The sequence below is a fragment of the Hylaeus anthracinus genome, unplaced genomic scaffold (assembly GCF_026225885.1).
Source record: "Hylaeus anthracinus isolate JK02 unplaced genomic scaffold, UHH_iyHylAnth1.0_haploid 0, whole genome shotgun sequence".
Lineage (NCBI taxonomy): Eukaryota > Metazoa > Arthropoda > Insecta > Hymenoptera > Colletidae > Hylaeus > Hylaeus anthracinus.
The window spans coordinates 26124717-26139006 of record NW_026533254.1 but is presented as its reverse complement, the minus strand read 5'-3'; the positions used below and the strand labels follow the sequence as shown (position 1 = coordinate 26139006).

Genomic DNA, 14290 nt, shown 5'->3' with positions numbered 1-14290 from the left:
GTAACCATATAATTACAAGTTATTTCACTACTGCTTACGTATAACTAGTTGTACATCTTTTCACTTATGTCTATGTATTTGCACACATTACTTTTATTTTTATGCACGGATGCCATCAGTATACAGCAACCGATAGTAGTCTACTTGTTGATTAGATTGTCATCTCGTAGGCGCAGAGGTACTCCTTTCATGCGGCAACCTATGCCAGCCGGTTTGTCGATTCGGTTGCCTGCTCGTAGGCGCAAACGTGCCACACCTCTTCGTACATCATGTGCTCCTGATACAAAAACGCAAAATCAGCCAGAATTCCGATACGTACAGAAAATGTGCCCCTTGAATTAGACAATATATATACTTACACATACAGGCATGTCGGTCCGGTTGCTTGCTCGTAGGCGCAAACATGCCACCTCTTCGCATATCATTACAAATCGGTCTAGAATTTAATACGTATCAAGTACTTCTCGTGCCACCTCTTCGCGTATCATGTTCTCCTTATAGGAAAATATCCAAACCTTATTTACGATTAAAAATTTATAACAATGATACTTAACACAATGTTTCATAGCATTTACAATCAGTGTAGAATATTTAAATACTTTTTAATTAATTTTTGTATTAATCTCATTGCTGGACTATTAAGGAGAACACATCGAGTGACTGTATAAAATACCAATACTTTATTTTTCAATCGACTGTGCGTCGCACCACGCACAGGATATGTACAAAGTCGTCGTACCGTTTCTCCACCACCGGTACAACTTTGCGCGCCTACCGATTAAAAAGTTATTTTACGTGCTAGGTTTAAAAAGTAACGCATAAGTGTGGTTGCTTCATTTTTTTTTTCTTCTTCCTTTTTTTCTGTTCACTTTTCTCTCCCGTTATATTTGCTCCTTCACGGGCGACAGATTAAAAACTATACATACTGTTCCGAGCGGTGTATATGCGGTGCCTGAGGTATATCAGTGGTATTTCTATTGCGTTGCTTCGAGAATCGGTAAAACAACTTATACGACAAATATACAAAGTTATTAACATATAGGATCGATGCGAGTACACTACACATTTGTTCGACGTGTCTGGCAGTGGAGATATGTCCGTGTCGCGGAGGAGACGGGCTTCAACTCTTTCGGCGCATTCGTAGAGTACAAACTCTTACTTTCACTTAAATGGTAACGCATGGCAGAGTGTTAGATGGTGACGCGCGATACCGAAAGCGTTCAAGAACCTTGTCCTCGCATCGAACAAGGAAAAACAATTGAGAGGTCGGACTGTGACAACTGAAAATTCGCTGTGTAGTTGATTGTAGCATTTGTTCGGCCGGTAAAAAGAAGAAAAAGGTGACGCAAGCTCATTCGCGTTCTTACAAAGCTAAAACAGGGGCGGAAATACGAGGGCTGTTCGATTGGAACGAGACGTGATTTAGGAACAGGTTCGCGAGGAGCATGGGTCTCCATACATTTTTCTCTTTGCTCTTTTTCACAGCAATTTGAAAAGAAAACATTCTTCTCGAGTGAAATTATTTTCATAAATCGAAAAAGGGATACAAGAGAACGCGGAGCCTCCAATAATTAACGTAAACGAAATGGTGGTATAAATAACTTAAAGGAAAGTACAGGAACGTAAATCTCGAATGGTTCGTATAAATAAAATCCAACGAGCAAGTACAGTAAAGAGAGAATCTCGAAAAGAAATGAATATAAACTGAATATTCGTAGAATCATCCGAAAAAAAGTGGCGTGGATAATTCCGATCATCGATATAAAATAAATAAATCAAAAATCACGACACGAACGATTAGAATTTCGTTTGACTCGAGAAGAATCGGAGACCCTTCATCGAAGAACCGTCATCTCCCGGCTCGAGTCGACGTTCTGACGATGCGTCCCCTCGCCCCCGTCTCTCGACAATCCCCCCGATAATTTTCCAAGGTACATAATATACATGTAAAATAGTGTTTGCGTGCGCAACGCGTTTTACAATACGCACGCGCTATTAGTACAAGTAAGAAAAAAGGTGAACCGTGCGTACCAAGCCGGGATGATACAGTTTTTTTTTTCCTTTATATTACTCGATCTTCTAACGTTGTACTAAGATTTGGTTACTGAAGAGTATGTTGACTAAACTAGTTCGCTTTGTGGCACTGGGCTATCCCCCGTTTTGTTAGTCGGAATGCGGATTACACGAGCGCGGACGAAACGCGCGTTCCTCGTCGACGATCTTTTTCGCCGTCCAACGCGAAAGGAGAGATGGAACGCGCGTTCCCCGATAAAAAAAAAAAAAGTCCGTCTCCTCTTTCTCGTTACTCTATCGACGGCTCTTTTTTTTTTCTTTTTTGTTTGTTTAAGTACTAACAAGTAAATATTTTTTCTGTTTTCTTTTTTTTGGATGATCGTTCATCGATCTTTCTCGGACGTTTGACGTCAGTCGAACCTCGGCCACTGTCGTACTTCAACTTCGAAACATTTTAACCGATTGCTTCTCTTTTTTTTTTTTTTTTTTTGGTTGCCTCGACATACCCTAGGATTATTTATCTATACAACTATACGCGTACAGCGTTTACAGGACCAACAGCGTACATACGTTGCGTATCCACGACCCTAACTTTAGGCTAGAATTAGGCGACGGTTGCGTATCGATCGGAACAACAGTGGTCGCGGTTCGACTCCTTCGGTGCTGCTCAACTTTTGCAAATCCGATGCACTGAAGTAGCGTTTGGAGAGGATTTTGTGAAACTGAACGTAAATTTCATTCGGAGTATTAGAATTTTCGTGTCAGGCCCCGTTCGCGCGACAACGGGGCCCTGAAACAAAGAGTACCACTTAAAATACTTAGTTCCTTTGGGATTTGAACTTGTGCAAGAAACGCTCGTCGAGCTAGCGAGCCGTTCTTGGTGACTGAATCTGGTGCATTTTGGAGAAGTTAGGAACTAAAGTTACATCCTTCCTCGCGACGGTCAACATCTAAGCGATAGAACCTGACGAATCCTGGAAGCTTGACGAGAGCTCCAAACAAAGACGCACCAACGAACGCAGCACCGAAAGTGTGGAATCATCGGGTTCCACAGATAAGCTCCCCACATCTCGCTTCTCAATTCTGTCGCTTTATCTTACACAGACTACTACGCGTTAACTCTTAATCGTACGCCTCGTATAGCTTACCTACATATGTACAGCCGCGGTACGGGGACAACGAGAGCGACGCAGGGGGGGCTGGTTTCGAAAACTGACGCGTTTTTGCTGCTCCGCAGCTTCTTCGGGTCGTTCGATCGACGAGTTCGAACTCGCGAAATCTACTATTTGCGAGCGAAACAAAGATAGACTTTTCCCGTTTCTGAAACCAGTCTTCCACGGAAACCCCCTGTTCCCCGTTTCTCACACAAATCGCACATGCATACATACTCGCGCACACGAACACCGCGTTTACGAACGAGCCGACGCGACCGATCTTAGGAACCGACTGGAATAAGCGACGGGTCGCGTCGCACGCCCGGGACAACTCATTTGGATAAACAATTAGCGTAGCGTAAATACAAAAAGAAGGGAACTACTGTCCATCGGTTAACGCCTCTTTCTCTCTCTCTCTCTCTCTCTCTCTCTCTCTCTCTCTCTCTCTCTCTTGCGCGCGCGAATTAACATACAAACTTATCCGCGGTTTTTCATCTCTACGCTGTCTCTCTCTATCTCGCATACACGCACACATACCTCGTGTATATATGTATATATATTCATATATAATCATTTTCATCATATGTATACCTATGTACAAAACACTAAGTGACTCGACATGACTATGTGCATTTCTCCCCGTTCACGTTTATTCCTCCTCCGTGTTTTACAGTCCCGCGAAGGAGGATAATCCGCACTGCCGTTCTCGGCCCTACGATAACTCGATACAGGTTGGCGTGGTAGTTTCGTTAGTCGTCCGGCTAAAAATTAAGTGTATAATTCTATTACGAAATAGATGCGTAAAGCGTATTACATTGCCTTCCCCCAACATCACGCCCTCCTCTCGATACCTTCCTGGTTTCTGCTCTCTTTATTTTCTTCTTCCTCTCGTTCGACGATATGCTCGATAATATTTTCAGCGACCGCGGACTCGGAGACGTTTCTGAGCCCTTTTCCCATTAAAAATCATTGGAAAGCGAGTCGCTCGAGAGCCGATATTAACGTGAAAGTTTTTGGCTACTTAAAAAATCACATGCTGCAACGTTGCAACACATGGTAATTGCTTCTCCGATTCGCTATAATTTCTCGGAGACGTTCTGCTCGATTTTTCAAACAACAGTTACTCGAAAATAAATTCGATCCCCCAGGGGGAGATATTCCGCATCCGCTTTCACTCTTTTCATTACAAGGCGTGATCTCTTTCCACAGGGTCAGCGTCTCCGATGGTCCCGTCGCACCGCGGAAAAAGAAGTCTCTGGAAACTCTAGATCACGATTCGAGACGGACGCAGACTCCGACGAGAACAAAAAAAAAAAAAACTAATCCCGACGCCACGTCGGGGACACGATTTCCCAAGTAAAAACGCGTACAACTAAATAACAACGAGATCCAGTTGGCGAACTCGCCCTTCGCGACGCCCGTCTTTCGTCGACTAGCGATCGAAAGATTCTGAACTGGCGGAATCATGATCCGTTCAGGATGCTCCTCTGTTTTTCGAATAAAACTAATCTAACCAGCTAAGAACCTAATGGCCCCGTGCGCTTTTCGACGGCGAATACTCGAGCGAAAACGAAACGAACAAACGTGACATCCCTTGCGCGGACCTTCAAAAATGACTGGCGCCAGTTTTGTTCCTGATTTAAAGAAACGAGAAAAGAGCGTTATGAGAATAATAAAATTGTGCAGGTCTCGCCTGGTCTTGATTGAATCGTGATCTGACATTTACTCCTGGCGCCAATAATCTTTTACAAATGAATCTTTCGCGTCTAACTAAAATAATCGACGCAGACGTTAAATAACGGAGTCGAGGACTGTTTTTCAGGAATCGTTTTCAGGACGTGTCTCTTCGGGCTCGAGCTTCTCCTCTTCGTTCTTCCTGGTTCTCTTCCTGGCCGTAGGTCCTTCAGCGTCGTCGTCGCTGTCGGCTAACGTTTCTTCCTCGGCCTCTAGGATCAGCAGAGAGTCACCCTGGCCAGAGTTTCCCTCAGCGGCGTCTCTCAAAAATGGACGTCCCTCACGTCGGTCGGCGTGCCCGCCTTCTCGTGCTCCAGAATCTTCTCCTGGCTGGTGATCATGTCGTCCCCCAGCGGCCTCTGCGGGGCACTCGACACGGACGTCCCGATCACCTGGTGCCCGCTCCCGCCAGTCCCGTCGGTGGCTACGTGAGCCTGCGACACCATCTCCTCTATCTGCTCCAGACAACCTTGCAGGTAGTCCTGAAATTAACAGACGCGAGATTAGAATACGTAATGAAACATTATGCGAGTTTCGATTATCCTAGTTCAGCGACAGTTGCGGAAAAAGTAGGAAGCTTCGGGACAAGACAATGATGCTGTGACAGAGAGGGAGATACAACAATCGGAGGAGAGACAAAGACAGAACGATGTCAACCATTTGTAATTTTCCAATAAGTTATTAAGTTATTTTTTAAACCGTTCCTTATATAAAATTCCGCAGCGTGAAATTGCAAAGTGAAATTGCATGATAATAACTAGACTGCGGATGTTTATGCAAAATAAAAGCTTCACAAACGTGCCTACAAAAGTTTCACCTAAACAGGAATTTATTATATTCTGCAAATATAACGTGAATTTTCCTTTCAATCTTTTTTATATTTTTATACATATTGTTTGCATTTTGTAGGTTCTTGCGCATGTCAAATTTCTAATAAATGCATGAAGATGCATTATAGAAGATTAATAATAACAGATTGGAAAATTACAAATGTTTGACATCGTCCTGTCTTTGTCTCTCCTGCAATTGTTGTAGTACCGCCCTCTCTGTCGCAGCACCATTACAGAGACAAGGATCTACCTTATCGTTCTCTCTGCGAGCTTCCTATTTTTTCCGCGATTGTCGCTGAAGTCAACTCGGAGTTCTGCTTCGACTCCTGCGCACCCTTCTCGAACGAGACATCCTAACCTAACCTAATACATCTACATCCTAACCTAATATAATAACGATCGAAAATGTCCAGGTTTCCACGAACAAATCCACGGGGAATGATTTCATGAAGGGGATGAATCGTCGAAGAGGATTTTTCGAGAAAGACTCGTGGAAGGAGAGTCCAGCCAAGATGTCGTGCAAAAAGCCCTGACGGGAGGAGTGCAGCAGGTGTCAGGCACATGTTTACGGGAAAAAAAGGGTCGAGCGAGCACGCCGAGAGCGGGAAAGAGGGCAAAGAGCAACGCGCGATTCGAACACGCGCAGACTATACATTCATAACGCACCAAGCGCAAATAAAGTGCACGCGTGAATGGCTCGGCATGGGGTCCACGGCCTGTAAGCGCAACATTTTCACCAGCCACATGTGTTTAGGAGTAGGAAGACCGTCCTCGGGGTCTCTATCTGGCCACCTGCCTCTTCATTCATGATCTCGACTCGGTCGCGACTTAGGCTCAGTTTTCGTCACATGTAAACTCATCGATATGCAAACGAGTGCGTTCTTTTAACAGATTGTTGACCGGTCAACTCGTGTTTGCATTGGCATTATTTATTTCAATTTACGAAACCAAAGGCGATATAGAATATTGCAAAAGCTTCGATCATCGCGTTTAGTCCCGTCGGTTTTTGATTCTTTTCTGACAGTAGAATATACTTTTTAGAATTTTTAGAATATTTAGAATATATAGATTATACTATTTATAAAACTCTCGTCTCTGCCAGTCCGACGTCCACTTCGCATCACCCGTTCCCATTCGAAATGGTAGGACTGTCGCGTCACTGTCGCGTCACTGTCGCGATCAAATTTATTCCCTAGACATTGCTACCTGACGTTTTCTCGAGCGACTCGTAATAGCATCAACAGCAGGACAAACCTGTTCGATAGCTGTGATGCGGGTAAGCTCGTCGAGGAGGCCAGCCAGCCCGTAACCGCTTTTCCCAGTCCAATCGAGACCGTGGAGGGCCGCCGCGACGCTCGCCGCCGCGATCATGCTCGGCGTGTACATCGAGAATTTGTACTCTGCAAAAAGAAATTCGTCGTTGAGTTAGTATGTACGTTGGACCGTGTTTGAAATAAGTCTCCTTAAATGCACAAGTTTCTCTACGATAAATGCACAAGTTTCTCTGCGATAAATGCACAAGTTTCTCTACGATAAATGCACAGCAACCATCCCACCACTGGAGTGGGGGTATATGCCCCTTGAGGGGTCGAGGAGTTCGATCGCCGAGTAGTGTAACATGATGTGGGATCGGATATCTCGGTGAGACAATGCTGATGCAACGATAAAACTTTGTTGTTGTTAACTTTTTTGTTGTAAAACTCTCGTCCAGTGTATTGCCTCACCGACTACCTTATTCGCTGTCCTCTACGTTCGAAGCGCGCCGAAACGTAAGAAAGTATACGAACTCTACGATAAACGCACGAGTTCCCGAGCTTGCGCATTTAAGGGGACTCGATCGTTTCGTTAAAAAGTCTGCACACGTGTGACACGCGTCCCGCCCTCGTAAAAATCTACCTGGGCAAACGAGGGAAAACTTGCGGAAGACGTTGACCTCGAAACAGAAAAATTCGCTAATAAAGGTAGCTCAGGTAGATCCCCGGTCCCGAAACGAGATTTACGACGTTCGAAACTGTAGGCCTCGAAAGTGGTAGAGCGGACAAAAGTCCAAAGGTTACCGACTCACCAACCGCGCTCCTCTATCCCTCCCCTCCCCCCTGGCCCTCTTTATTACCGACGGTTCGAGCGTGAAAGCTTTTGTCACCTAGCCAGGAATAGCGCGCAAGGAACGAATCTCCGTGAAACCGGAGAGGCGAACAATTAACCTTTCTCGACTGTCTCGAAGGTCCTATCCGACGTATTCCCCTAACCGCCGAAATCTGCGAAACGGGACTTTCTAACGCCTTTGTTAACGAGCTGATTCGAGCCATGGTTTTACAAATACGTACAGAATGAACGGATGCAGAATAATCGGAAGGGCTGAACTTTGCTTCGGGGCGCTAGAAATTATTAACTTTTTTAATTACCGTTTAGTAACTTTTGATGCCTAGGTCAATAAAAATGGAAGTTTTAATGTTAGGAATCCAAAAGTCATGCGTATGTAAAGTTGAGCATTTTTGGCGTGTTTGACTGGTTCATTCGACGCCATATTGACGTTACCGATGCTCTGTTGGTCAATTTAGGTAGGGAATGTCATTCTTTCCTATCGTTTGTTGTAAACGGATGTTCGTAGATGGCGTTCGCAGATGCTTGGTTTGGTGTGTTTATAGTGCGAAGTTTGACGCAACTTTTCCCCTATATGTTTTTGCACTTTTCTGGTACTCATCTTGCCAAAGTATTTTTTTCCTGTCTTTTTATTTTTTTCCATTACACATCTTATCCCATAGCTTTTCGATATTTTACATTTGTTAGCCGGCCCTAACCCAACCATGAAAAACCAAGATGGATGCCTGGGATTCGAACCCAGGTTCTCAGCGTAGTGCTCGGCTACGCTACGCACTGCTCCAGTGTCCACCCTCAGTTCGTAGACGAGCAATACAAAATGATAAAACATGTTACGAAGGTACTGTCTGAGTAGATTTGGAGTCCAATTTCCTGGATCGGTGGAATGACATTCCCTACCTAATTGACCAACAGAGCATCGGTAAAATCCAATATGGCGTCGCATTAACCAGTCAACTACGCCAAAAGTGCTCAACTTTATATATACATATTTAAAATGACGCATTTATTTGAAAACATCGAACCTATTATCTAATTTAGAGAAACTTCTACACTCAAGACTTCGAAACACGCACGAGTATTTATGTGACCGAGTGTGTATTTCCCGCGTGCGTTTTCTTCGAATTTTTCGTGGGGCAGGTACTATTCATTCACGATAAAGACGGGAACAGGTTCCCGTGGACGACCGAAATGTCTCGTGGACGGGCTGAAATTGAATCGAGCGCGCCCGCGCCGGTTGCTGTAATAAAGCTATTAAGAATGGAATTCCGCGAAGCCGCTCTTAAATTTGCAGAGCCGCGAGAAGGTTCGTTTTGCCTCGCGCAGGTGCGTCCCTCTGGCCCGTGGACGGGGAGTTATTATTTGAGAACGACATTCCGGTTGTCCGGGGACCACCCCCATTGATCGATCGCCGTAGACCTTGTCGGTAAGGCAGGTCTGTCTGCAGGTAACACAGAACGTGTTCCAAAATTTAAAAATAAATAAATAGCCGTTTTTAAAAAGGATCCAATGTAAACAGTCACAATTGTTCAGAGATGGGAGTATTCATATTCATAAATATGAATATGAATAAATTTATGAATAACAATTTGAATAACGCGTTAATAACGTATACGTGTTTATTAACGCAACTATAATGTTTTTTATAATAATAATAATAATAATAACAAGGATTGTTTTATTTGCATAAATTACATAATTTTTGTAATTACCCATTTGGTTGGAGTGAAAACGATTCTTTGTGGGATAGTAAACAATGTAAGTAAGTGATTAACGTTATTCAATGAAGAGTTAATTATAACTAAAAATGTGAACAACGCGCTATTTATAAATGTATTCATATTCATATTTATGATTCATATTTATGAATATGAATACCCCCATCAAGAAATAAACTAAATAAAATAAACTAAATAAACTTAATTAAGCGAGCAAATCTGGCGAATGCCACATTTCAGAGCGAAGATTATCACTGAAGTCGCTAATGGAGTACGAATCGAAATTCTATTCTAATAAAATATAAAATCGCTTCAAGAGAAGTCGGGGAGGGACTAAAAATCAGGGACTAAACTTATCCATCAACGCGATATCTTTCTTTTGTCGTACCTTTCTTGAACTCCCACTACTCGCATTTCATTTATCTTGTGCTCTTTCATATATTTTCTCGTTTTATTTCCCATTCATTTTCTTATCTTGTCGACGACCTCTTTTCATCTTTTCTCAAGTCTCCTTTGAGTTCGTTTTGTTCGTTCTCTCTTGACGGCTCTTTTTCAGGCTTCCCCTTTTCGCATTCCGCTTTTCTTCGGGCTCTTTTTAGTTTCTCTTTCTCCGCCCGCCTTTTCTTCTTCCGTCCGCCGCTTGCGCGGTCCTCTTTTTCTCTTCTGTCATTTATAGTCACTCGCGCGTTAGCGCGCGCGCGCGCGCGGAATTAAACGCAAGTATCGCGAGAAAAATTGAAACGTACGACCCCGCTTCGAGAACGAAATTCCGTCTTGCGTTACGAAACACCGAGGGATCCACGTTTCCTCCGTTCCTAATCTAATCGTTTACTTTGAACAAATCTCTGTCGGATAAGGACGAGAAAACTGAAGGTGCAGGCGGCGGGGAGGGAGGGAGGGAGGGAGGGAGGAGGAGGAGGTGGATGGGGGGACACGAAGAGGTTCGGAGACCTTCCGGGATTCAAGGAAGCGGTCGGAATTTCGTGGCGCCGTTTGCTTCTCTTTTCGTCGCTGAAAAAGAGGGTCAAACGACTCGAACGTCCCAGTCGACTGCCTAGTTTGGCTCGTGAGAAACAATCAGCGTCGTTCTAGTCCTCCCCTCCGCCCCTCTTCGCCAGCCGGAACCAGAGAGCCAACCAGACGACGAAGGACGATGGTCCTTGCTTTTTGCCATTGACGGTTGTAATAACAACCGACTGGCAGCGGCCAGAAGGGATTTAAACGTGTCTCGATCTCGTCCCGTCCCTTCTTCTTCTTCTTCTCCCTCTTCTTTCGGTCTCCCCTTGTTTCTTTCGAGTCGCGCGGCTTTCCAAGGAGAGACGATCGCGAGCGATCGAGAGATCGCGCCGACCGATCTCTGTTTTCGGAAGGGAACGGTCGACCCGGTGATTTCGATAATTGTACGCTGGAAATACCGCGGGGGCCGAGCGCCGAATAAGGGTCTCGTTAATCGCGCAAAGAGAATGCGAAATACTGAGACGGGCAATAAGGAAACGTTATGTATTTAGTAAATACAGTGACTACGTGCTTCGACACGGTCGATTGGTAACTCACTCCGTAGGTTCGCGGAGACCATTCATTCATTCGTTTATTTTTATCAAGTGCGTAACTTATTATACAAAGTTACTTTCATTCTTCTTATCATCGTTTTGCATGATTCATGTAGTGTTTTAATACCGTTTGTAGTGTTTCTTGCTTTTCATCTATTGGGGCACGCTGGTCTCTTCTAGCTCGGGTACCTCGGGGTTGCGAAGCCCGTACTGTAGCTACAAACACTGCTACAGCCCCTCAGGGCATTCGCGGAAACCTCGTCGCTATTATTGTGATGTATTGAGATGGATAGTAAGGAAACATATACAGGGTTTCCCAAAAATGTCGGATGTGATTGAAAGGGGTGGTTCGTGGGGTGATTTGAAACAACTTTTTCCTTAGCGAAAATGTTGTCCGAGGCTTCGTTAAGAAGATATCGACAGAAAACCCTCGACCAATCAGAGCGCGGCCGCCTACGCCACTGCGGGGTGTCCATCGACGTACTCGCGCTCTGATGACCCCTGGGATTGACCAAAATCGTAACCCAAGATTGCCTTGTCAACTTTAAACGTCCATAACTTCCTCAATTCTTAACCGATTTACTCCATCGATACGGCGTTGGAAAGCTCTTTCAAAGCCCAATTAAAGTTACTCAATGCTAAAAAACGCTCAGATGACTTTATCACCCTCAAAATTCGTGTCAAAGGTCACAAATCTCAAAAACACTTACGAATTTCTTTGAGGCCCTTACGATTCTTCTAGCGGGTCACCAATTTTTTTATGGATACCTATTATGAAGATGGACATTCGGTAAAAATTTCATCCAATTCCCATTTGAGGTTCTGAAGTAAAAAAATAAATAGTTGCAAAAGCTGAAAACTTCAAGGGGGTTTCCCTTTCCAAATTTCGACGAAAAATTTTTATTTTAAGATCTCGCCCAAAATATGGTTTTCAACGTTTTTGGGGGCGAGAAACACGATTCTGGAGTCGGTTTCTCGATAAAAAAATTTTATATCGTGGTTTATTTAAAAAAACCCTCTTCTTCCTTAGGTTTGGTGTCTTATTTTCGCAAAACTTGCCTACCTACAATTCGACTTCAGAATCGTGTTTCTCGCCCCTACGATCCCCTAATGTTTAGGCTAGTGAGACGAGCGCCACTCGAACTGAAAGTGTCAATCGAAGAACATCTTCGAAAACCTCTTTTTATTCCTTTATTTTAATCAAATACTTTTACTTAATTTAATTCTGTCTTTATTTACACCCCCTCATCCTCGCTAAGACAAGAATCTGCACACATCTACGTAGGTACACGAATACATATACCGCTGGCAAGGGCCGCATTAGGTATCGAATAACACCGCAGTGATACGTAAACAAGTCAGGAATAAAACCGAGCAATCGAGTTTCTAAGAAGTATCATATACGAATGCTCACTCGACGCATACGTAAAGGTAACAAAATAGTCGGGCATCGTAACTTGGCATTTTCGTTGCTCCATTCTCGTTTCGAGTTCTATCTATAATTGTATGCGCGCATGACCCATTAAGCGAAAAGAAAGAAGCGCGGAGGAATCGATTCGAGAGCAGTTACGCGATGGTTTCCGTTGGGTTTCCATTGCACCGAGGATTCTCAATGCGGCCCGTGCGGCTCACGCTTCCTCCGCTGTTTTTTATTGGGCCAGACCGTGTTTTGTAGGGCTACGAACGGTAGGTGTGGAAAAAAAATGAAACGATTGAGAAACACTGGGCACCGGTACGATCCACAGGCATATTCATTAACGTGCGAGTTAACGATGCACGTTCCCGATTGTTTACGACACCGCGACACGGTTCTAACGAGGCTGACAATGAAGGCCCGCGCATAAGAATTGCATTCTAAATCGCGCAACGCGTTTACTACGCGTTTATAGCCCCAATAAACGCCTAAATGTCACCTACGCGAAACAATCGTCCGGACAGTGAATCACTATGGTTCCCAGGCTGGTTACGAATCGCGATCGGGGCCTTCCATTGACGAAACTGGAACGAATCCAGCTCGGAAAAGTAAACTAATTTTTTCTATTAAATATCTCGGTTAGAATAATTTCGCAGTTAATTATGACGCGTTAATTGCAACGTTACGATGATATTAATTAGACGAGGGGAGAGGATGCGCGCTGTATTAACAGGCCGAGTATAGAATTATAAGTACTATATGATTCGAGCGATCGTTATCTTCCTTAACGAACGTTCCTTCCGAGCATTTCCAGGATACACGCCGCTCTTGGTGCGTTAAAATGAATTTAGAAACGTGTAATTACGTTTAAAAGAAGAAGCGGGAGTGCCATCGTTCTTTTAAGATATACCAGCGTCTGGCGAACTTGGATCCTGTAATTGAAAATAGGACGCGCTTAAACAGTAGCGTAACTGAAGAGGGGGCCGAGGGTGCAGGATGCTAGATACTAGAAAATAATTTTGCGCGGTTAAAGTTTCATCGGTGATGCGTTTCTAGTAAAGAGCGTGTGCAATATTCCACTGTCTGTTGGACGCGAAATTGCTTCTCTTGTTAATTATTCTTATCGCGTCGACTCGAGTATTACGAGGGCTGCGCCCGTAAGGCGCCGCGAAACTTGTAAACCAGTCACAATCATTTCATAAACGAGGAAAGTGGAACGAATTATAATTACCTTTTGGACAGTTTATGACAAATATACGCGCATGCGACAGGCGAGCGAGGAGTCATTATTTTTCTACTCGTTCACATTCGGTTGTATTTATAATTCTAGCCTCGAAAATAAACGAAATGGGAGTAACACGGTGGAAGATGAATATTTGAAATGGGGTGTAACGAAAGAATAAAATATTTTCTGTACGAGCTGGTAAATAGTAACTGACAAACGTTACAAGAAATAGAAAGAATTTCTAGAAGTATACACTGCAGTTTTCGTGCATCTGTTGAGGCTCTAGGATACTATAGAAAGGGTTGGCACTTGTAACGGCAGGACATATCCGAAACTTTCTGTTTTCCTATTCTGCTCTTTTCTAATTCTGCAAATATTCATTGTATATACATTGTACAGTACGTATTTTCAGTACATTTATTTTTGTAGTAAAATAAAAGACTGGATTATGGTAAATATTCCAACAATAAAAATATTGAAACTATTCATTGTATGTACATTGTACAGTGTATATTTTCAGTACATTTATTTTTGTAGTAAAATAAAAGACTG

General features: G+C 43.7%; 1 protein-coding gene across 1 annotated transcript in view; it reads right to left on the bottom strand.

Annotated features, from left to right (window-relative positions):
* Window positions 1–657: 657 nt before the first annotated feature.
* Window positions 658–14290, bottom strand: part of LOC128892864 (G1/S-specific cyclin-D2) — a 60341-nt gene continuing 46708 nt past the window's right edge. Inside the window, exons 4-5 of the mRNA XM_054153479.1 lie at window positions 6986–7131; window positions 658–5383 (exon numbers count right to left, since the gene is read on the bottom strand). Coding sequence (XP_054009454.1) covers window positions 5165–5383; window positions 6986–7131 — 365 coding nt within the window. The 3' untranslated portion in view covers window positions 658–5164. The remainder of the gene's footprint in view (window positions 5384–6985; window positions 7132–14290) is intronic.